Source organism: Colletotrichum truncatum (assembly GCF_014235925.2).
Source record: "Colletotrichum truncatum strain CMES1059 chromosome Unknown Contig_0010, whole genome shotgun sequence".
Classification (NCBI taxonomy): domain Eukaryota; kingdom Fungi; phylum Ascomycota; class Sordariomycetes; order Glomerellales; family Glomerellaceae; genus Colletotrichum; species Colletotrichum truncatum.
This window is the reverse complement of record NW_027222407.1, coordinates 564,538-587,305: the sequence shown is the minus strand read 5'-3', so window position 1 is coordinate 587,305 and position 22,768 is coordinate 564,538. Positions and strand designations below refer to the sequence as shown.

General features: G+C 53.3%; 5 protein-coding genes across 5 annotated transcripts; all 5 read left to right on the top strand.

Annotated features, from left to right (window-relative positions):
* Positions 1-3,735: 3,735 nt before the first annotated feature.
* CTRU02_213626 (nitrate reductase) lies at positions 3,736-4,835 on the top strand (the record flags this gene model as incomplete). The annotated part of the gene is made up of 4 exons (XM_036730038.1): positions 3,736-3,889; positions 3,949-4,030; positions 4,089-4,632; positions 4,686-4,835. The coding sequence occupies 4 exons, from the start codon at positions 3,736-3,738 to the stop codon at positions 4,833-4,835; spliced, it is 930 nt and encodes a 309-aa protein (XP_036578299.1).
* Positions 4,836-5,143: 308 nt separating this feature from the next.
* On the top strand, positions 5,144-6,205 carry CTRU02_213625 (g-patch domain protein; the record flags this gene model as incomplete). Its single annotated transcript, XM_036730039.1, has 1 exon — positions 5,144-6,205. The coding sequence occupies one exon, from the start codon at positions 5,144-5,146 to the stop codon at positions 6,203-6,205; it is 1,062 nt and encodes a 353-aa protein (XP_036578300.1).
* Positions 6,206-7,029: 824 nt separating this feature from the next.
* Positions 7,030-10,233, top strand: CTRU02_213624 (GPI ethanolamine phosphate transferase; the record flags this gene model as incomplete). Its single annotated transcript, XM_036730040.1, has 1 exon — positions 7,030-10,233. One exon carries the CDS (start codon positions 7,030-7,032, stop codon positions 10,231-10,233), a length of 3,204 nt encoding a protein of 1,067 aa, XP_036578301.1.
* Positions 10,234-11,687: 1,454 nt separating this feature from the next.
* CTRU02_213623 (NTF2 and RRM domain-containing protein) lies at positions 11,688-13,470 on the top strand (the record flags this gene model as incomplete). Its single annotated transcript, XM_036730041.1, has 4 exons — positions 11,688-11,882; positions 11,941-12,015; positions 12,076-13,113; positions 13,168-13,470. The coding sequence occupies 4 exons, from the start codon at positions 11,688-11,690 to the stop codon at positions 13,468-13,470; spliced, it is 1,611 nt and encodes a 536-aa protein (XP_036578302.1).
* Positions 13,471-20,847: 7,377 nt separating this feature from the next.
* Positions 20,848-22,118, top strand: CTRU02_213622 (ph domain-containing protein; the record flags this gene model as incomplete). Its single annotated transcript, XM_036730042.1, has 2 exons — positions 20,848-21,356; positions 21,425-22,118. The coding sequence occupies 2 exons, from the start codon at positions 20,848-20,850 to the stop codon at positions 22,116-22,118; spliced, it is 1,203 nt and encodes a 400-aa protein (XP_036578303.1).
* Positions 22,119-22,768: the final 650 nt, after the last annotated feature.

Sequence of the window (22,768 nt, the reverse complement as noted above, 5' to 3'; positions counted from 1 at the left end):
ACATGTCGCGCCCTGGCGCGATGCAGAGCACATACTGGCACGTTTTTTCCTTTTTCTTAAGCACAGAGGCACGGACCTCCCGTATCCAGCCCGACGGGTGCCCGGGGCGACAATGCTGCAAAAGCGGGGGCGCCCGGCACCGCTCATATCTCCGGCCGGTCTCGTTTTGACCACCGCTATCGGCCAAGACCCGTTTTATCCCACGCAGCTCAACTCGTAGCTTTACCTCCGTACTACGCTACTATCCTACGTTACCGCCCTACCCCAGAACACGTCTCCTGTTCTTGGCCTTTACATTCATGCGATGAACCTCAATCTGGTCGCATGAAACAAATATGCCTGGTCGAGTGAGACAAGAGTAGCCGCGCTGGCCGTGAGTTTAGAATCGGGCCAGGCGGATTTCCTAACGGGGTCCGCACGCCTGCCCGGATTCCCACCAACCCCCCGTGGTATGCCCAGAATCCTCATTCTTGCCTGAATCCTTTCGTCCTGTTAGTGTGTAATACTCAAGTATGTGGTTGCTTGCCGCTAAAACCACATGCCACATTTCACGTCTCTGCCCTGTCACTGGTTGCGGTGATGTCATTCTTGGATAACCAATTACTTTTTTTTTCTTTTCATCGATCGATCTCCTATGTAGCTCGTACGAGAGGTAGTAGTTGTAAGCTACTGCTTCGACGGACATTCGAACAGACAGGATCTTCTGTTCGGGTAGCTGGTTGGACCCGCCGTCGCGGTATTAGGTCGCCCACTTGGCTTCATTGACAGCTCGACCTTTACACGCATTCGAATGACAGCCTGGCGAAACTTTGGCGCCGTTGCTGCCGGCGCCTTGCCAAATGCATGCGGCTAACAGTTTTGGCACGGTGACCATTTCATCATTCAAATTTGATAGTTGGGTCTGTTCGCATCACACTATGCCCCTGACAGGAAGGGGGCTCAGCAGAGAAAAGATTAAGCTCTGAATAAATCACTCGAAGAGCCGTTGGATTGATCAAAGGGGTTTTCACATAGTTTCATCAAGATAGTAATTAGCTCAGTTCCCCGGTTCTCCGAGAAGCGCGTCGCGAAGCAAACGGCGGTGATGTCACGACGCGTCGAACCTCGGGGACACTCGTTATCGAGGGGTGTATCTCGCGTGCATACGAGCACTATGAAAGGTCTGGAGGAATCAAAGCCCTGCGGATCGACGTCCTCGCTTCTTGCAGCTGGCTGGATCTTCGCGTTGATCACTCTTTAGCGAAGTGAGAGTGGTGGACGCGGAGGGTACTGCGGTGATGTGGCGTCGTGGCTGAGGGGGCACTCGCCACATTCCAGCTCCAGCCATATCTCTCATGGGAGTAACCACGAGCCAGTGACGCTTTCAGTGTTCAGATGACCACGTTTATCTCACGAGCAGCTGTCTCGACTGGGGATCTTTAACTGTCATCGTTGTGGAATGATATGATTCTTAGTTGTCAATGATGACAAGGAATGTAATCTGTCGCAAGCTGTCGTATGCCTGGAATCTCGCCTCACCGCACAGCAAGCAAGCTAAAGGAGAAGGAATGGGTATTGGTCAGACATGGTACTTCCAGTCACCCAAAGATGGCGCTGCGGCAGCGGTATTCTACCAGCACTTGTAACGCTGAAGTCAATGGAATCGCTCGGTTCTCTTAGCAGTTCCGAGCAGGGGTTCCTTTCGACCATGATTGATATTCTGTCTCATCCGAATCACACTCTTAGGACTGCGGAAGCATGAACGTGTCGTCAATATATGGCGTCTCTTTATACGCTTTTCTGCGTTGTCGACATTGATGATGTCAAGACGGCCTATACCATCCCTTACCCAGGCCCTCCTTTCCTGCTTGAATAACGATGTGATGATGCTGGTTTTCAAGTAGGCTCGGTACCAATGAAAACTGCTTGTTTGTTGGCAATGCCCCAGATACTTTGAGTTAACTGGGTAATGCTCATGCGGAACTAACAATCGTTATGTTGTGCTTTCCTGTTCTTCGACCACAGGACTGGGCGGTGTCACCTACCTGCCACGAAACTCGCACCCTGCTTCAACTCCCTTCATCTCTCCTGTCGTTAGTATGTCGACGATGTTGGTTCTTTGTTCTTCTACTGATAATAACAGCTGACAATGTCAGCTTGTCTCGATGATGGTTGCATCTGTATGGAGTCTTTCGGTGCTGTCGTCGCATGGACCATTGAGGTGATGGCAATTTGGCTTTTCTATCGATATTGCTCAGTATGCTGTCTGACCAGGAACCTTTTCAGAGCATAACAACGTTGCCCGCCCCCCATTCTCATGCAGTATCCTCATCCTCTTCGTCATCGTTTTCGTTTTCGCTACTCGCTCGTGCTGGTCCAATGAACCTAGCACCACGGATGTACCGGGCCTGGCAAGCCTAACGAAGCCTTTTTTACAATTCTGCTGAGATTGGGAAGCTTCTTTGGGATTGGTTTGAGTTTGGTAAGAAACAGTGTCATTTGACTGTCAAGTTTCCGTGAATAGAGAATAGAGAGAGTCACGACCATCTCCAAAGTATCATCGAACGCAGCACTGGGGCCAGTACTTCACAACACTGATTGTGCCATATGGTTTCCCGAGAAGCATGTACATCATCAAGCCTTATTGTATCGTACACCAGGAAGATGATAAGTGGCCTAATACGATTAGTGATGCATTATATAGGAGGGTCCCTCAAAAGAGGCGGAGTTTCTTCTTGCCCAGTCAAAAATGTTCCTTCTGTCACATGAGGCCAACTCCCTCAAATCTGGCTCCACTGGTATCAAGATCCGGGTCATTGCTCATTTGGATGGTTGAAGTTGTGAACAGAATGAACTCATAGTATAATAACTTACATCTCCCAACCGGGCGGTTGAAGACACTGGTGGACCTCATGGCAATGGCACACCACAACAACGGGCGCCTAAAGAGCTCTCAAGATCGCTCCCTTGGCCTCCCCTCCAGCGGCGTGTGCATACTTAGGCTGGCAAGTGCACAGCATATAATAGATGCCCCTGGCAAAGGCACCAAAGATGCATCATGGCATCCTCTGCACAGCTTGCCAAGCTTGCTAATGAGCGCGAGTCTGTAAGCCATGCCGCACCTATTCTCTCTTCTACAGTGGCCATCTTAAAGCACAAGAAACCTATTGGTTTAAAGCGATCAGAAGCAAGAGTGACTGACACCGGCCAAGCTGGAACAACGCGGGGTGGCCGAATGTAGCCCGAATTTAATCCGAAAGGACTGTCGGAGGTTTGTAGACTACCCCGAAGTCGGGGTTTCTGCCTTTATGTGCCGTCGGATTAATTTGCCGTATTCGGCTCTGGGTTACGTGCCGCCCTCGGCCTCCACACCGCCGCCCTTGCAGCGGAAAGAAAGGCTTGACCGCTCGCCGTTCCGAGGGCTGGCAGAAATTCAGTAGCTCAACAAATTGGAGGGGCTGTCCCACCGCGATCGCATGATATTTGGTTGCACGCTCGCACTTACCAGATACGTGAGCTCCGTCTTTCCTTTACTCAGTTGACTGCGACAGATCTGCCACCGCAGCTGTTCTTCCGGTCAGTGCTCACTCCAATCTTACCAAAGCACCACGGGGAACTGTGAAACCAGCTAACTTGTCATTTTTTTCTTCTTCTCCAGGTCCGATCGAGCCGATAAGAAACTCCAGCTAGCTAGAGCCATTTTTCCCCATACACCCTTTCTGTGGAGAAAACAGCTTCCAGAACGCCGCTTTCAAGATGGCCGACTCGTTGACTTCCCGCACGTACTTTGACAACATCTACATCCCCGCTGGACTCCTCGTCCTCGGGGTGTACATCGTCAAGAGTGAATGGCTCGTGTACGCTGTTCCCCTGACGCTTGCTCTGGCCGCTTACAAGTTCAACTCCATGCGTGAGTCGAGTCCTCTCGGAACTATTCGGTATTAACCACTGACTCGACCCCGCGCGCAGAAATCAAGAAGGTTCTGAAGCCCGATGCCTTCCAGGACTTTGAGCTCAAGGAGAAGACCATTCTCTCTCACAACACCGCCATGTAGGTCCCCTCATACTGTATTCCGCGACTTTAGATCCGTCGCTGACAGCTCTCTAAGCTACCGCTTCGGTCTCCCCTCCGAGAAGCATGTCCTCGGTCTCCCCATCGGCCAGCACATCTCTATTGGCGCCGAATGCCCCCAGCCCGATGGCACCACCAAGGAGATCGTGCGCTCCTACACCCCCATCTCTGGCGACCACCAGCCCGGCTACTTTGACCTCTTGATCAAGTCCTACCCCACCGGTAACATCTCCAAGCACATGGCCTCGCTCAAGGTCGGCCAGACGCTCAAGGTCAAGGGTCCCAAGGGCGCTTTTGTCTACACTCCCAACATGGTCCGCCATTTTGGTATGATTGCTGGTGGCACCGGTATCACTCCCATGCTCCAGATCATCCGCGCTGTCATCCGCGGCCGCGCCGCCGGCGACAAGACTGAGATCGACCTCATTTTCGCCAACGTTACGCCCCAGGACATTCTGCTCAAGGAGGACCTTGACGCCTTAGCTAAGGAGGACAGCGGCTTCCGCGTGCACTACGTTCTGGACAGGCCCCCTGAGGGCTGGACCGGCGGCGTCGGCTATGTCACCGGCGACATGATCACCGTATGTCTTCCCAATAAACCTTGCTATTCCGCCAGAACTAACATCTGCTGTAGAAACTCCTCCCTAAGGCCGCCGATGATGTTAAGCTTCTGCTTTGCGGTCCCCCACCTATGGTCAGCGGCCTCAAGAAGACTGCCGAGAGCCTGGGCTTCAAGAAGGCTCGCCCTGTCAGCAAGCTCGAGGACCAGGTCTTCGCCTTCTAAATTAAAAAAATTAAAGTGGCTAGGTTTTTTTTATTAACCATAAGTGAGGAAATGGAGCGTAGCATAGCGAAGACAGCTCAAGGAGGCAATGTGTGGTTTGGCGTGTTAGATAGAGCTACTGTATGTCTGTTTTAGTTAACTGCTGTAAAAATGCGCCCCACCTTACATAAGGCAACGACCCGCAGCCCTGCATGTTGACGTAGAAAGTTGAGTGCAGTGCTATTTTGTGAACCCGCCTGCAACACCGACGCCTTTTCTGCCATTCTTTCAACCACAGGTGCAAAAACTGGCCACGCCTTTTACGCATCATGTCCGACAGCTCCAAGCCCTCAAGGATCGCGATTAGCTTCGGCGGCTCGTCGAGCTCAAAATCTAACAGCAAGAAATCCTCGCTCCCAGAACCACCCACGTCGCTGGGCAAGCGGTCTCGCACGAATGCGCTGAGCCGCGGCTTCGACTCGGACTCGGACGGCGAGCGTGACAACCACCGCAGCGGCCGACACGAGACGATCACAGAATTCGGCGGCGATACAGACAGAAAAGAGAAGAAACCTCGCGAGCTGGTCATCTCGAGTCAGAGCAATCGCAACTGGAAGGACGAACTACGTGCGCGCAGGAGAGGCGGCAAGAACCTGCTGCCTGCTGAGGCGCAAGCGCAGCAACAAGGCGCGTCGCAGCCGGAGACGGAGCCCGCAGACGCGGACAAGCAGATACAATGGGGTTTGACCATCAAGAAGCGCAAGACTAGTGAGGAGGCATCGGCGGACGAGGACTCACGACAACCCAGAGGGGACGATCGAAGATCTGAGGAGGCAGAAGAGAAGAAGCCACGTACGGCAGATGAAGATGCCATGGACGCGCTGCTTGGGAAGAAGCGTCCCCAAGAGGACATAGTGATTCCTGCTTCCGAGGAAGACGCCTATCGCTCGGATATGAAGCACGTGGGCGACGATTCGACACTCGCAGACTACGAGGCGATTCCGGATGGCGAGTTTGGCGCCGCTCTGCTACGTGGTATGGGCTGGGACGGAAAGATGCGCGGTCCAAATAAGAAGAGGCCGACTGAGAGGCGCCAGAACCAGCTTGGTCTGGGTGCGACGAAGCTTGAAGGCATGGAGGACCTGGGTCAATGGAACCATGGTGGGAAAAAGAAGAGCAGCCGGCCAAGGCTGGACGAATATCGTCGCGACGAGGAGAAGCGGCGTGCTGAGCGTAAGGAGCGCAGAGGAGAAAGTTACAGAGACGAGAGGGATCGTGAGAGGGAAAGGACTCGCGATGATCGAGACCGGCATTCGCATCGGGATAGGGATCGAGATAGAGACAGGGACCGCGACCACCATAGCCATAGACATCGCGATTACCGGCGGTGAGTTAGAGAGCCTGTTCGGGGCTCATGATATCTCAACTGCCTAATGAACATACCAAATTTGGAGCGTAGCCGACTCACTTATAACAGGTTCTTAGTTGACGCTGACGAGACAAGACGTTGTTGAAATCCTGTCGTACCTGGCATTTGCGAAACTTCATGCGGTTTTTGCTAACCATGTTATACTGCGAGCTCTCATCATGGCAATGACTTTTGAAATGCTGCACATTGCCACCAACCCTGGCTTTCGCTGCCAGATAGTGAATGACACAATATTGGCTATAGGCGCCGGTTACGAACCCCAGCCGATGCTGCTTCTGAATGAATATATCATATGTATGCTGTTCAGGTAAATAAATTTGCATAACGGTATCGTATTTCCCACCCAGCAGGATTGAGATCAACGCCATCGAATTAGGCAGGCTAATCAAGACTGAACCTTGATGACATTACTTCTACAGAGTAATACAAATGCTGTTAGTGGTTTAGCGGCTGGTGGCCGCAAAGGTACAAAGATCCTTGGTCCCTGAGATGCACCCGTCCGCCCCACCAAAGCTGGGCCCGCACCACTGCGGCAGCCCGGAACAGACACCTCGAAATTTGAGCTCTCAAACCACTTGGGCTGTTTACAACCAACTCTCTCTGTCTCTCTCTCAAGCCTGCCCATCTACAAGCAGCACACAACGTCGGTTTTCAACAGGGGCTGCTCCAGCTTCCTATAGTCCAATGGCCATCGAGTGCCGACCTTAATCTTATCCCTTTTATTTCTTTTTCTCTATTATTTCTTTTCCCACCCAATCAGCCGTATCCATCCGAACCTACTGCACAATGCCCCAGCAGCAGAAACCTCCCCGATCGAAGGCTGCGCCGCCGGCAGCCGACTACAAGGCCATTGCCGAGCAGTACGCGCGAGCGAAACGGCAAAAGGAGCTCGAGGAGGCTAGCCGAACCCCGGAAGAGAAACAGGCCGAGAAGGAGAGGGCAGCCCTGCTCGAGAAACAGCGTGAGGTCTTCGAGTCCCGGCGCAAGGACGCGTACGAGCGCAGGTGGTGGTGGACTGTCGGCTTTTGGGCGTGGGTGCTTATCTTGCACGTTGTTGGCATCTCATTCTTCATCAGCGGCTTCCTTTTGACGCGGCTGGTGCTGGATGAGAAGTCCAACTGCACGGCGCCGCCTTTGGAGCTCACGTCCAGCTGGAAGGGCCAAGGGACTGTTGAGGGCGGCTGCTGGCACCCCAAGTCATTCGACAAGACTGTTGTTGTTCTCATCGATGCGTTGCGATACGACTTTACGGTTCCCGTCGAGGATAATGCGCCGTTTCACAATGCGTTTCCTTTCATGTACGAGACTGCTGTCAAGTCTCCTGAGCATGCCTTCTTACGCCCCTTCATTGCTGACCCGCCGACGGCAACTCTTCAACGGTTGAAGGGTCTTACGACAGGCACGCTACCGACGTTTATTGACATTGGCAGCAGCTTTGGTGGGTCTGCCATTGATGAAGACAATCTACTCATGCAGTTGAAGGATGCCGGAAAGCGGATTGTGCATCTGGGAGACGATACCTGGCTGTCCTTATTCCCAGGCTACTTTGAAGCCAATGCCAGTAGGGCGTACGACAGCTTCAATGTCTGGGATCTTCACACCGTTGACAACGGGGTTATTGACCACATCTTCCCGCTCCTCAAGCAGGAGGAGAAGGGCAAGTGGGATCTGCTCATCGGTCACTTGCTCGGCGTTGACCATGCCGGCCACCGATACGGACCAGACCATGAGGCGATGACGGCGAAGCTCCAGCAAATGAACTCATTCATCCGTGACCTCGCTGCGGAAATCGATGATGACACTCTTCTTGTCGTGATGGGAGACCATGGTATGGACAGCAAGGGCGACCATGGTGGAGAGAGTGATGATGAGGTTGAGGCAGCACTCTGGATGTACTCGAAGCATCCTTTCTTTGGTCGAACAAAGCCCGAATTCAAAGAGCCTCCCAGCATGGCAAAAATTCGACCAGTCAACCAAATCGATCTTGTTCCGACCCTGTCGCTGCTTATGGGTATCCCCATCCCGTACAACAACCTGGGAAGACCCATTGAGGAGGCTTTTGCTGGAAAGAAGGGCAAGGCCTGGGATAATCTTGCATCTGTGTCGCGGGTGACTGCCGCTGGCATACAGCGATACCAAGACTCGTACTTCGCCGCCCGTGGCATTGACCAATCTAAGAGCGCCACCGCAGGACATGTCGCGCATCTTTGGAGGAAGGCAGACCGCTCATGGCAGTGGCAGTCGTATGAGCAGGCGTATGGCTTCTACAACATTTTCCAAGAGGAGACTCTCCGCATCTGCAAAGACCTCTGGGCTCGCTTCGATGTACCCAAAATGGTCACTGGTATTGTGGTCATGGCAGCTGGCGTTGTCACTCTTCTCGTCTACGCTTCCCGTGATGAAGAGGAGGACTTTGCTGTTCTTGACGACCTTGAGCTCGACCTGGCCGAGAAGAAGCTGGAGCTTCAGGGGATCAAGCCCGATTCTACTCCATCGTATAAGACCATTCACAAGAAGATCTTACTCGCCGCTATTCTTGGCGCCGTTCCTGGTGCGGCTGCTGGCGCTGGCTACTCCATTTTTACCACGCCCGAAGATCTCATCTACTCCGTTGCCGGTGCTGCTTTAACCAGTGCCATCGGTGTCTTGATCTCGCTGTCTGGCTTTGGAAAATCCGTTCTCAACCTTGTGCCTAACAACATCTGGGGCTGGCTCGCTGTCATCTTCACCGTAAGCCAGTCAATTGGCTTCGCTTCAAACTCGTACACTATCTGGGAGGACTCTATTCTTCTCTTCTTCATCACGACCTTCGGTGTGGTGAACGTTTTTGCGGCTTTCTCGGTGCCCACCATGAGAGAGCGTACTCTTGCAATCTACCATTCCGTCCTCTTCGTTGTTCTGGGCAGAGTTGCTTCTTTCTCCAAGCTCTGTCGAGAGGAGCAGATGCCATACTGCACCTCAACCTATTACGCCTCGGCCACCTCCTCGACCTCTGCCACGTGGCAGTTGGTCATTCCCTTCACTGTCGCCCTCATCCTGCCCTCCATCATCAAGTCCTTCCTTCTGCCATCGCGGTCGTGGGAGGGCCTTGCACCGGCCTGGATCGGATACGTATACCGTGTTGGTCTCTTCATGTCGGCCAGCTACTGGGTCCTCGACGCTGCCGACAACGGCGAGTGGTTCCCTAGCTTGCCAGCTCAGGCTCTCAAAACTACGGGTGTTTATCTCGCCCAAGTTATCCTTGCTCTAGTGTTCGTTGCCGGAACCACTGCGTTCGTTTGGGCACCGCCATTGGTCTCCATCTTGACAACACCGGGCAAGAACGGTAACACCCAAATCACTGTTTTGGGCTACGGCAACACCAATGGTGCTCGTTACCTCCTTCTGCCCATGAACATTGTTGGGGCCTGCATCCTCCTATCGAAACCCATGGGAGGCGGTGCACTGGCGCTCTTGTTCTGGCAGATTATGTCGCTCATGGAGATTATTGATCTGAACTCCCTGACAACGGAAGCCATCGGACCGGTCATGTTGGGTGTCCTCGGTAACTTTGGCTACTTCAAAACTGGTCACCAGGCAGTTCTCAGCAGCATCCAGTGGGATAGCGCATTCATTCCTCTCTTCTCCATTCGGTACCCTTGGACCCCGATCGTTGTGGCCCTGAACACTTTTGGCGCCCAGATTGTCGCGGTGGTTTCTATTCCTCTCATCGTGCTCTGGAAGGTCGGTCCTAAGAGGAAAGGCGTACTAGAGAGTGTCAGCAGGGCCATGGGTATCTTCATCGCCTACCTTGCTGTGGAGTCTCTTGCAACAATGGCATGGGCTGGCTGGCTGAGAAGACATCTCATGCTGTACAGAGTGTTCTGTCCTCGCTTCATGATGGCTGCAGCACTGCTGCTGATTATAGACATAGTTGCGCTTGTCATTACCTTTATCGGAGTCAGGTCCAACACACTGGCTGTAAGCGAGGTGTTTGGATGGACTGACTAAACCAATGTTGGATCCGGATTATAGAGAAATGGAAAAGAAAAAAGCAATCATGTTGTATTATTACAAACCTATTGGCATAGACAAACAGATCCAGAAACAGCGCTTTTGCACAAGGATGTAGAAGAACAAAGGATGAAGTCCGCTTTGGCGTCTGACTGGCTGCTTAGCGTCATCTCCCTACCTCGGTACCTTGCCACAGCATCCTAGCGGGTTCCAATGTTGAAGGGGCCAGGCTTGGGGTAAGGGCCATTTAGGTTGCGTCAAGAGACACACATGCTGTGAGAAGAAAAGAGAAAAGTGAATTGTAAAGCAGCGGATGTCTAGGGGGTCAAGACATTGCTCAATGGCAGTTCTCATTGCTCCTTGACAATGGCATCTTCCCATCCTGGAGCTGGGAGCTCCACTGCGAGCTTTGGTTGCATGCTACGTTGCTTATATAAGACGTCCCCCCCATTTCGATACCTCAAAGGTTTTCCCAGTACATCACCATACAGCTGCATAACCCAGACGTCAAGGTACTCTTGGAGCTCTCCAGTGTACTGGAACCTGTGCACGCCAACCCCACTTCGGTCGGTAATCAGCTTCCCAGGCAAAGCCAGACCTGCCGCATAGGGTGGCCCAGAGAGCACAGGGCACGTCTTGATCTAGGAATTGTGTAATTTTTTTGCCCTTCACCAAATTGCGCCTGGCCCAAAGCCTGAAGGCACCAAAAAAAAAAAGTATTCCTCACTTCACGACAACTGCAAACGAGCAGAAAAAAAATAAATCCTCCACTTCCTCTTCTCAGCAATCGCTCCGCTCCGCTTTAGCCCCCCTCCGACGAGAGAGATTTCGAGTAGACACACACGCACACACGAAAAACCCACTCTTTGAGCTAGGTTTTATCCCAGGTTGTCCTGAACTGTGCACATTCATTTTTTCTTCCCTCCCATCCATCCACGTCGCTCAGCTACGTTATCTCCGCACATCGCTTCCTGTCACGCGTCTCCATCCTCTACCCAGCCCGCCCCTCGCAACATCGTCAAAACCCTTTTTCCGGGCATCCTCGTTCCGTCATCACACCTTTCGAGTCAGTTCTGAGCGTTTCCTTTACGACCATCGCAGCTTAAGGTAAGATAAACACCACAATCTTACCATCTTTCCGCCCAAGCTACCTGCTTTTAACGCATCCCTCCATCTCCCTTCCCCCTCCTCCTCCATCTCCTCTCCTCTCATTGGCGCTTTTCGTCCATCTAACATTTCATCGCCGGACAAAGATCTATTTTATCGAGCATCCTTTTGCGAACGACCTCCCCGCAAGCAAGCGAATAGCCCCGCAGAATCTTCGAGCCGAGCCTCTGCGCCTTCCTATCCTCCTACCTCCCTCTCCCCGGCCACCACCTCTCATCCTCTGGTCCGATTGCGCCACAGTTTAGATCTTCACACACACACACACGCACACACACATAGCAATCATGGCAACCAACGGTAACTACACACACCCGGACCAGTATAAGGACGCTGTCGAACAATCATTTTCAGGCCCCACCGCTACGAACGATGCCGCCGCATCAGCTGGTAACAACAGCAACCTCAGCAAAGATGAGGTTGGCTGGTATTTTGTCGAGCAATACTACACCACTCTGAGCAAGAACCCGGATAAGCTCCACGTATGCATCCAATCTATCCCACCTGTAACGCGCCGATGATACTAACCCCTGTCTGCAGCTGTTCTATGGAAAGCGCTCCCAGTTCGTTTACGGAATGGAGGCTGAGGTTGCGAATGTCTCCGTTGGCAGACAAGTATGTCACTCCTCCAGTCCATCACATCCCGATCATCCACTGACCACCATTTCTCTATAGGCCATCCAGGAGAGAATCAAGTCGCTCGACTTCCAAAACAGCAAGGTCCGAATCACGAACGTCGATTCCCAGGCCTCCTTCGACAACATTGTCATCCAGGTCATCGGCGAGAGCTCCATCAAGTCAGCCGAACCCAAGAAGTTTGTCCAGACCTTCGTCCTTGCCCCCCAACCTTCCGGCTACTTCGTTGTCAACGACATCCTGAGATATATCAACGATGAGGACGAGGAGGAGGCCGTTGCCGAGGCTGAGGCCCAGCCCGAGGAGCAGGCCGCCCCTGAGGAGGTTGTCGAGGCCGCCGCTGCTGAGCCTGAGTCCAAGGCTGAGAAGACTACTGAGGAGGCTTCCGCCCCTGTCATCGACCCCGAAGTGGTCGACAAGAAACTGGAGGAGGTTAGCGCTCCTCAGGATGCCGCTTCGTCCAACGGTGACGCCGAGGTCGCCGCTCCCGAGCCTGTCAAGGCCGCCGAGCCTAAGGTGGAGGCGCCCACCGTTGACCCTGAGGCTACCGCGAAGGAGATTGCCGAGGAGGACATCAAGGAGCCCGAGAAGCCCGCCGACCCCTCTCCTACCCCTGTCGTCCCCGCCAAGGCTGCCGCCGCCGAGCCTGAGAAGCCCACGCCCGCTCCCGCTCCCGTTCCCATGAAGCCCATGTCGTGGGCCAGCCGTGCCGCCGCCGCCGTTGGAGCTAAGGCTGCCGTGCCCCTTCCCAAGACTGCCACTCCTCCTGCTGCCGCCTCGGCCAAGGCTCCTGCCCCCGCCGCTGCTGCCGCCACTCCTACTCCCACCGCCGCCCCCGCCGCGAAGGAGGCTGAGGCTCCCGCCGCTAAGGAGGGCTCTCCTTCTGCTGAGTGGCAGTCCGTCGGCGCTGACTCCAAGCGCCAGAACCGCCCCCAGTCGATCTCCCAGGCCCCTGTTGAGAACCTCGGTACGTTGGGTTACGTCAAGTACGTGACTGACAAGGTCAAGGCAGAGGATCTCAAGGCTGCCCTTGCTGGTCACGGAGAGCTCACCTACTTCGACATTAACCGCCAGAAGGTACGTTCTAGATTCTTGATGTGAAGGGGAACTTCGTAGCTAACGAACGATTAGAACTGCGCTTTCGTTGAATTCGCTACCCCTGCCGGCTACCAGGCTGCCGTTGCTGCTAACCCCCACATCGTCAACGGCGAGAACATCGTTGTCGAGCCCCGCCGCCCCAAGGCTACTGCCTACGGTGGCAGCAACTACTCCGCCGGTGGTGGTCGTGGCAACCCTGCCGGCGGCCGTGGCCGTGGTGGCTTCGAGGGCAACCGCTCCGGTAGCCAGGGCAATGCCCGTGGCAACTTCAGCGGCGGTCAGGCTCGTGGCCGCGGCAGCGTTCGCGGTCGCGGTGCTTCTCAGGCCACTGCTTAAATCAGCCTTTCAGGCCGTCTGGTACAGAGGTCGACTACAGCTTAAGCTTCTTTGCTTTTTGAAGACGTCTCTGTCTGCTTTCGACTGATGTACCGGCGAGAACACCAAATACTCCGAACTTGTCATCTCATGCCCCTACCTATCGGCGGTGACTTTTCACATACAACTTCCTTCAACGCCCGGACACCTATCACACACGCTACCGCTATACCTCACGCAAACACATACTTACCGATATCATCAATATCCTCACAGTCACCAATAGTACCGTCACGACTATTGAAAAGATACCGACGGGGAAGGAAGAGAAAAGTTATATCCCACTTCGTTTCTTTTGCAAGGAGTTCACAGGGCAAAGGCGTGGATTTTCACACCGTTTCCTGTACACTTTTTTTTTATCTTCATTTCTTATGTTTTGTTACGCCGCATGCGTTTCTAGCATTTGCATCTGGCGCGCTGATGGCGTTCGTCCCTACTTTTCTAAGGACCGCTAGCAGGCGCGCAACGACGCTTCAACCTCTTTTCACAACAACCCACCTGAGTTGGATAGTGGTCTGAGAGGGGAACTTGTACATTTTGCAAAAGGGAAAGGGAGGGGGGTTTTCCGGGAGATTGGGAATGGGGAAAAGGGGAAAGCATCAACAACAAAAAGTTTGGCGTCCCTTTTTTTTGCTATGCCTTTTGAGATGGAAGGGGATGGAACTGGGAGGACAGGAAAGGGGGAAAAGGGGATGAGGAAGGCCAGGACATTGGATGATGATGCTGTACCATACCAAAACCAACAACAACAACAACACAAACTACTACCGCGAAGGATCCGTTTCGACGGTTCTTTTAATGAGAACAGACGACAATTAGTAATACCCATCCTCGGAAGCTTGTGATAATTGTGATCTTTACCCATGGACTGCGCAACCGAGCTCTCTCAACGTGTTCAACATCATGAAATCATGACCTTTCAACCCGCGGCCCCCGCTACTGTACGACCCCGGGCTATCCTTGCCCGGAACTTTTGCGGCGCAAGGAGCAGCAGACATTGCGGCTCGTGATGACAACCTTGACGTCGGGTTATTGGAGCTCATTGGAAAACCTTGGCAAACCCTTTCACCGATTCTGGGCCCCCTCCCCTGGTCAGGTAGTGAGAAGGCAAACACGGAACAAACATTAGAGTCCACCGGTAATGGTCCGCTCTAGAACTGCAGAAGTTCCATTAGCCGCTGCGGGAATACCTTGCTCGAAACCTCCCTGTAACAAAAAGGGAGGAGTCTTGTTCTTTTTTTGGTTTGGTCTTGGCTTTTGACTGTTATTATTATTATTATTATCATCATCTTTTCATTCTTTTGCGGCTCACGAGGAGGACCTTTTGAATGGGCATGTGGTTCCACGGGCTGGTTCATTGTGAATCGTGCCACGCCTGCAGAGTGAGGGCCATGCAATTTTAACAAAGGGACCTAACAAAGGAACCTCCGAAAGTGGGAACGAAACGAGAGGAAAATAAAAGAGAGAAGAGAAAATTTCAAAAGTTCGTCCCATATGGCCCGTTTTCTCTATGAAGCTTCGTCTCGTTGGGTATGCCTGCCAAGGCAGTCAAGCGCTGACCTTCTGTATGCCGTAGCTATGCGAAAAAAGAGTCCCGTCCCCCCCTTCCCCCTTCTTTGGCGAGCTCCACCGGTCGTATAAAATTCCCTTAAGTGTATTGCGTAAATATGTCGTACGTAATAACGGCTTACCTAGGGTGATGGATGGGGTCACCCGAAAAATGCAAAAGAAAAAAAAAAAACTACGACGCCGAGACCAATCTGTTCGAAGGAACGACGGTTCGGTCAAGTGAAAACGGTCAACGACGCAACGTGCTCCTGACCCTAAGAGCGGAGCCTTGTTTTATTTCTATTTCTACCATCAAGGTTGTTTGTTTGGTACGCGGTTGCTGTCAATGTCGGGAGTGCAGCGACGAAAGAGGAAAATTGGGCAATGTTGTTGCACGCTCCCTAACCCTCCTCACCTTGGGGGGTTCTTTTTGAGGTCTTGGCTGAACCGACTGGGGAAAGGCCGGGGAACTTTTTGTTATTCTCCACCGCAGGCCCATTGCCATCCGCAACGTCAGGCAACTTGGCGAAATGGCTGTTGTGCGCGTTAATGAAGGGGAGGAACCCACTTGGGTGGATGGGGCGCGTCGCCCAGCTTGAGGCTGTGTAAGTATCCGTAGAATGTTTCTCCTCTTCCCGTTTCAATCGGAGTGCTCGGCTCGGGTGTTGTCGCAAACTACTGTGGTGTGCCGTGAGAGCTTCTTTTCTCTCACATCCTTCTTTTTCTTCTGCTACCTTCTCGATTGAGGTGGTGGTCCCGTCGGGGCGCCATGCGGTTCCGTGCTGGGTGGTGCCTGGATCTGGGTTGACAGTCACCCGCAAGATGCCGTTCGTGCCGTGATCCCCCAGCTTCCTCTGGGGTTTTGGGGGGCTGGGGGTTTGGGAAGGGAAAGGAATCGCCATGATTGGGTTGTATTATTTTCCGGTCCATCTTCAAATCCGTAAGCATATGCGGTCGTTGACGCCTTGGACGTTCTATGTGAGCAGGTAGTATAACAGGAGGTGTGTGTGGGCTGGTGAAGGATTTGGCCGTGCTTAGGTGTGGTAACACTTGGGAGGGGTTGGTTGCAAGAGCAAACAACTTGGACGAAGAGGTAGGAAGGAGTCACGCTGACCGATAATCACATTGTGTGTAGGCCAGGGATGGTGATGCTCAAGTGGCAGATAAGGAACTGCCGGCGATAATCAGCGATCAGCGGCTTTTGGGATGGCTAGCGAACGGGGGGCATCTGGGGATTGTCGTTTCTGCTGCTTCTTGTGAGGTGACGGGTGGGCTGCTGATCAGCGACATTTAATCTTCTAGAAGGTTGCCCATTCCTAATGAGAGATTTGCTATAACGAGATCAAAACGATAGCCGGCGTCATTTAGAAAAGCAGTATTACTGCTCCTTGTCAAACAGCTAGGTTCGCTCTCCCAATTGATGTGGTAGGGCGTGCTTTCAGCGGCGGCCAGCTGGAAAATAGGGCGCCCGCTGTGGTGCGGGAATGGCGTCCACTCAAGCTTTCCAAGAAAGTTCCAAGAGATTGGGCGAAGCCGCTAGAAGCACACAAATTACGACCAGGTTTGAGGGGGTGTGCGTGTGCGTGGCACATAGGCTTGCTGTCATCAATCACCACTAAACCTGCACTCAGGTACGGGCTATTTTGCTTCCAGGGCCTTGACACTTGAAGTTTATGCTGCGAATCATTAATAATCAACGACATGCCATCCGAATTTCCATTCAAGGTTTGATGGCCGAGTGCCCAGCAGCACACCACAGTATATCTGGGCGAGGTTTCCCGGGGTATTGGGGAGGAGCCTGGAGGGTCCCTGCCCTGGCAGGCATGGCGTGATTGTTGGGGTAAGTAGTTGAAGGAATCGAGCCTGCCAGGTCGGCTTCAACGGGAAATGCCCCGGAAAAAAAAACACTAAGAGTGAATAGTTTTTCGGCAAGCAGTACAGAAGAGGCTTCAAGAAGTTTAAACAGCAGAATAAAGGTTGAAACAAGACGAGCGACGACTTTACGAGAAACCGAGCAATGCCTGGTCCTTTAAAAGTGTGCCAATTATCGGCGTCCAACAGACACTCTCGGCCCTACAAAGGTGCCCGAGCGAAGACGTGAAGGTGACAGCACTGACAGAGATGGTTCGGACGAGCCGCTGCTCGTAGTGTTTGCCATTTCCAGTTTCGTTTATGCACCTCTACTATTGTCGTTGAAGCAGAAGAAGCAAGCACAGACCGAGAAGCTGGCGATGATTCAGCCAAGCCATCAGTTTATCCTACCTGTGTCTGAGATGGGTGTGTCACTAAAGTGGGTTTTTAGACGCACACCAATAGTTGTCTTGTTTCAATAGAGAAAGAGATTCCAGCAGTGGAATTCGACTCTCGGCCGACTGTTGTACCCAAGCCACTTGGGGACGGGATCGCCATGTGCAGCGTGCTTGGCCGCCTGGCTTCCGCTGTGTTGGTGCCCTCCAGCTCTTGCCCTCCACCAATGACTTGCAGTGCAGAGCCAAGAGATCTCCGAGGTAGCAAAAACAGCGACGGCGATGGCGAGGGACGGAGAACTTGAAGTGCGCCGTAGCCACCAGGCTTAAAGGATAAGATACATGGCGACATGGGTGGTGGAAGAATGCTTGGTTGCGCGGCAAGACGGTACAATCAATGGAAGAGGCCAGGGACTGTAAATGAAAGATGGATTGGTACGGGCACGGCGACGGATATCTGACCCGTTTGGTCTTGGTGTTAGTCTCGTTGTCGGGTAATGCGATTGCGGTGTGTGCGGTGCGGGAGGCGACTCGGCGCGCATGTTTTTGTCATGGTGGTTTATGCTATGCGCTGTGATGGCGGGAGGTTCTAGTGCAGTGGTTCCGGCCGCTGAATCAACCCATTGGATCCCATTGGAAACAGAATTTATTTAGGGGTGGTTCTTTTGGAAATGGGAGTTCCCTTCAACGCACAGGGTGCCTAGCGTACCATTATGACAACGTCAGATGGGGAGGTACCTTCTGCCAGGTCGGAAAGTAGTAGATTAAAGTGTGTGGATTGCACGGAGTAACGTTCACTCACGGGGGGCATCCGTCGAGGCAAAGTGATCCCAGCATTTGTGTTCCTGGTATTTAATCTGAGGTTGCCGGCAAATTTGAATGACGCGTACCACCTGTTCAAGGTTACCTACCCAAACTGGTTGGTTGTTGAAAGTAGTTGGAAGCTCTGGGGCGGTTACGGTACCACCTGCTGTCCTGGACATCCCATCCAATGTATTTCCAATCTTGAGAACATAACTTTCTGTCGGCTCGCGTCCGACTTGAGAATCAAAGGCAGCCACGAGGGGTGAGGGTGTCCACGCTGGGCTAGACCCCCGCCTTCCTGTGCCGTAATGCCGTAATTGGTGCCAATGGGGGGGTATCCAGCTGACCTCTATCGGTACCTCACAACCAGTTCAAGGAAGGTAGGTAGGTAGCTGTACCTTTTCACATTGAACTTGCCCCCAGCAAACACTGCAATATTTTCACCAGAGGCAGGCGACACCTCTTATTCTTTCTTCCTTCCCGTTACGCTAACAGGCACACACACAAAAAAGGGTTCCCAGCTTGTCTTACCCAGTGGAAATCTAGAACATCAGGGAAGGTACATCCTATCCTTGCATCACATACAGTGCCTGTGGCTCTTTTTCCGTCGCCTACAGCCTATCGCCAGTCGCTCGTCGTCTCCGTGTTATTACCCCTCCAGCCCGTCCACTCTTTACGAACGACTAACAGACCAATATATGACAACCTACCTACCTGCCTTACCCAGTAGTCGTAGTAAGGACGGGACTTGCAAAGGTACCCTGCCCGCCCTGGTGGGAAAGCGCATAGTAGCATCACCCAGCTGGTGGTGAAATAAAAAAGTACCTTGAAACCGCGCCACCCCGGTCGCCGCGCCCTTTCACCTACCAAGACGGGTTAGGACACTCTGCAAAAGGCCTCGGTCCACTCGGTGCTGCTGTTTCTTCCTAGGCCTGCCCAGCTGCCCAGGACCTTTTTCTTCCAGACGAACGAGCCAGTGAGCAGCCAAGAATTACTCGTGGACCAGTGGGCACCGAGGGTTCGTCTTGACGATCATCGGCACCGACATCGCCCTAAATTGCGCTTGCCAATTGCTTGACAGCACTTCCCTTGTCAACCCCATGTCAGCCTGCCGCATTCGTTCGTCTTTCCCTTTCTGCCTGCCTGAACCTGAATGTGTTGCTGGCTGGTCCTATTGCCCATCCATCCCACTGAGGCAAAGCCAACAGACTGCTGGTCTTCTGAACTCCCATCCTGCCCAAGTACTGCATCCAATTGTGTGTACCTTACAATAATCCCGTCTTTGAATCCGTGAACCTGCCAAAGCGCAAGGAAGTCCTTTTTTGGGACAAGCATCTCCTGCACGTCCCTGGTCCCCGATGGATGGATCGCTAAGCTAACGATACGCCTACGCCTCCCGCCCGGTCAGAATCCGAGCCTCCATCTCTCCTCTTCCCTCTCTTCACCATCAACCACCTAATTCTAACAGAGTTCCGACAGGGACTGGTTGTAAGCACGCCTCCTTGTCTTTGGTTTGGCACGAACAGCCTTAGCTTGCGCTTCGCGCTACCACCGACACCTTCCTCCCAGCCAACGCATGACGTTCCGTCTCCTCGATTGATCCTCCGCGGGAGAACTGCTGTTTCACTCGGCTCACGCCTCCCTCACGTCCACCTATCCATACGTCCATCAGTATCCCCCAGAGCACAACTCGGCCGACCTAAGGACCACGCACCAATTGCTGAACATGCCCTTTACGCACATTTGATTTCTCTTACTCTATTCTTTCTCCATATCACACCGTTCCTGCCAGCAGCTCAACCACGTTCCCACCCGTTGCTCTTAGACAAGCCCTGTCCCTGGCCTGACCCGAAGTCCGATGCGCATGAGATCCGCCCCCAGAGCCAAGTCCCCCTTACGGCCCTTGTCATTCACTCCTGGCTTGCTGCCCTCGTTGGACGGGCCCGGACATCGTCTCTATCCTCTCGCGCGTCGTCGGCCCTGCGCGGAAGTCGGTCTTCTCATATCCGGGTTGCGCTTGCTCTGCGTCTACTCCCACCATCGGGCTTCCTATCCAGTCCAACCCTGTTAAGCGGCTCTTCATACGCCTGGCACCACTCGATGACTCGACGCCTTCCGTCTCGCTTCACTCCTTTCCGCCAGTCCACTGCAACCTTGACTTTACATCTCATCTGTTCTTCTTCACCCTCTGTGGATCTGTCTCGCACCTCGGCCAAGGCAGGAACGGTTAGACTCCCTGTCGTTGAAAGCGGCGCACTTGGACCTGCTGCTCATCATCGCCACCGCTGCTCTCGCTTCTCGCTAAACGGCACATTAAACTCCTTCTCTCACATCCACATCCACAACCACACCACACCGCACGCGGGCTCCAGTTGTTCTCCATACGGTCCATTCCTTACCACGTACCTGACTTTGTTCTGCCCACTCCCCGATCTCATCTCATCTACCGGTCTCGCTCCAGGACCCCCTTTGCATTGGTTTTACGTTACTTTGCCCCGTGCGGCCCTAAAAAAGAGCCGCCGACAAAAGGCCCTCACCATGAAGATTTGCGGGTCAGCATAACCCCCGGGCCAAGCACATCTCGTGAAATCCCCCGTCGCAAGGGAACCCGTCCGAGACAGACGCACGGGAACGGGCCTCTGCCTCCGCTGCCACCCGCCGCGTGGTGGTCCTGGCCTGACACGACTCGCCTGTTGCCGGCTCATCAGAGTCTCCTGTCATATAAAAGCTCATCCACCCCATGGATCCCCGCAGTGAGGACCGCGGAAATGGACCATCTAATACCGCTGCGCAGCCGCCGCCTCTCCGGCGGCGACTATCTATGGAGGAGGATTATTTCTATCAGGAAGTCATGACTTCCCCTTTCCGTCGACCATCACAACCGCCTCCCTATGAGCGGGAGCCCAGACCCAGACGTCCGCTTGCCGGCAGCGCCATCGCCAAGGATGGAGCGGAAGAAAAGCTGCCAGAGTACTCGTGCGACATTGAGTTGGAGGGCGTATGGATGAAGAAGATGGAGATCGAAAATACTACCAAGAGGGCGGAGGACAGGAATTGGCACACCACCTTCGTGCAACTACGCGGCACGGCCCTGAATTTCTACAACGTGAAGAAGGACTGGGGATGGGGCAGGACGAGGGATGGACCGACGATCTCACCAGACAACCCACCGTGGGTCAAGAGAGCTTCCCTCGACAAAGCGTACAGTCTCCAGCATGCAGATGTCGGTATTGCGGCCGATTACAAGAAGTAGGTTGCCTCCATTCTCAGCCTCATCACAATGCCAAGACTTGCCAAGGAAACTGACTTTCATACAGACGAAGATATACCATCCGTGTCAGAGCAGAGACAGACCAGTTCCTACTCTCATGCATAGAGTTGAGCACCTTTGTCAAATGGTTGGAAGCCTTGTTCGCTGCCATCGACGTCGCCGCGCCCATCGACGAACGCGATTATCCCCGCGATCAAAGCATCCCCCGCATCCAACGCATCCGTTGGTTCCGTGGCGAAACACCCGCCCAAACGAATAACTATCCCGTACCCACACCACGGCCTCTCAGTCCCAGTCTGCGTCGAGTCACTTCTACCGAGCCTGATCCCTTCCCAGCGTCAACAACTGACCCCGTCCTCGATGCCGTTGTGGGGCATGACGACAATCTGCATACAGCAGATGCGGAATCAATCATTGGACCGTCTCCCGCCAGGAACGAGCCGATCAGTAGTCGGTTGTCGACGACCTCGTACCCAAATGTGGCCATTGATCCAGACACCGGCAAATGGGCGCCCGAACACCCATGGTCCTCTGCTCACGACCTGCTGTACGCCAAGCTTTGCTACTCGGTTCTGTTATTCAAAAGCCCGCGCAAGTCAAACTACATAATCAGCAAGGGGAAGCAGTGGTTTGTTGACTGGGCGACCGGTCGCATGATTCGGGTCTTGCCACCAACATACGGCGAGATCGACTTCTTCGGCCCTTGGCAAGTCATCCACACCGAGAACAGGAGGATCTAAGGCCCTCGGTCCCCCTCATCATCTCTATTGCACATATATCCATACCCCATACCCTCGACAAAGAGGGTCTTCTTTTTGCATTGAAACGAGGAAGAATCGCAAGGTTCGAACGAAACGGATTTTTACCACACCCACTGGCAAGGAGGGCGAGGTACGGCGGCCAAAATAAAAACTCGGGGGCGGGACGGCGCGGCATATGCATTTGGATGGCACTTCTCTTTCTCATGTTCTATCAAACTTGTCTTCATCTCCTTTGTCGTCCTGGCGGTCGAGAGAGCATTGTTAGCCGTGCATGTTCATCATTGGGCGGCGTTATAAGCAGCGACAAAGACGTTTGCTCAATTTCATTTATTTTTTGTGTTTTATTTTGTTCATACATGCGTGGGCATACTGAGCGTTGGTATGCGGAGCTCTCAGCTGCAGGCATTTTTGTTCACGATTGAGGGCAGGGAAACCCCGCCATCCCTGCCATCGACATTTGTTGTCACGAAGTGGTTGTACATACCTCGTACCTTACTGAACTTGACTATGAGTTTCAATGTACTCGTTGAATGATAAACCGGACTGCCAAATTTACAGTGAGATGAACCCTGCAAAACCAACTAAATCGTCGCAGTTGATCTGTGATTATCTCTTTACGCTTGTTTTTT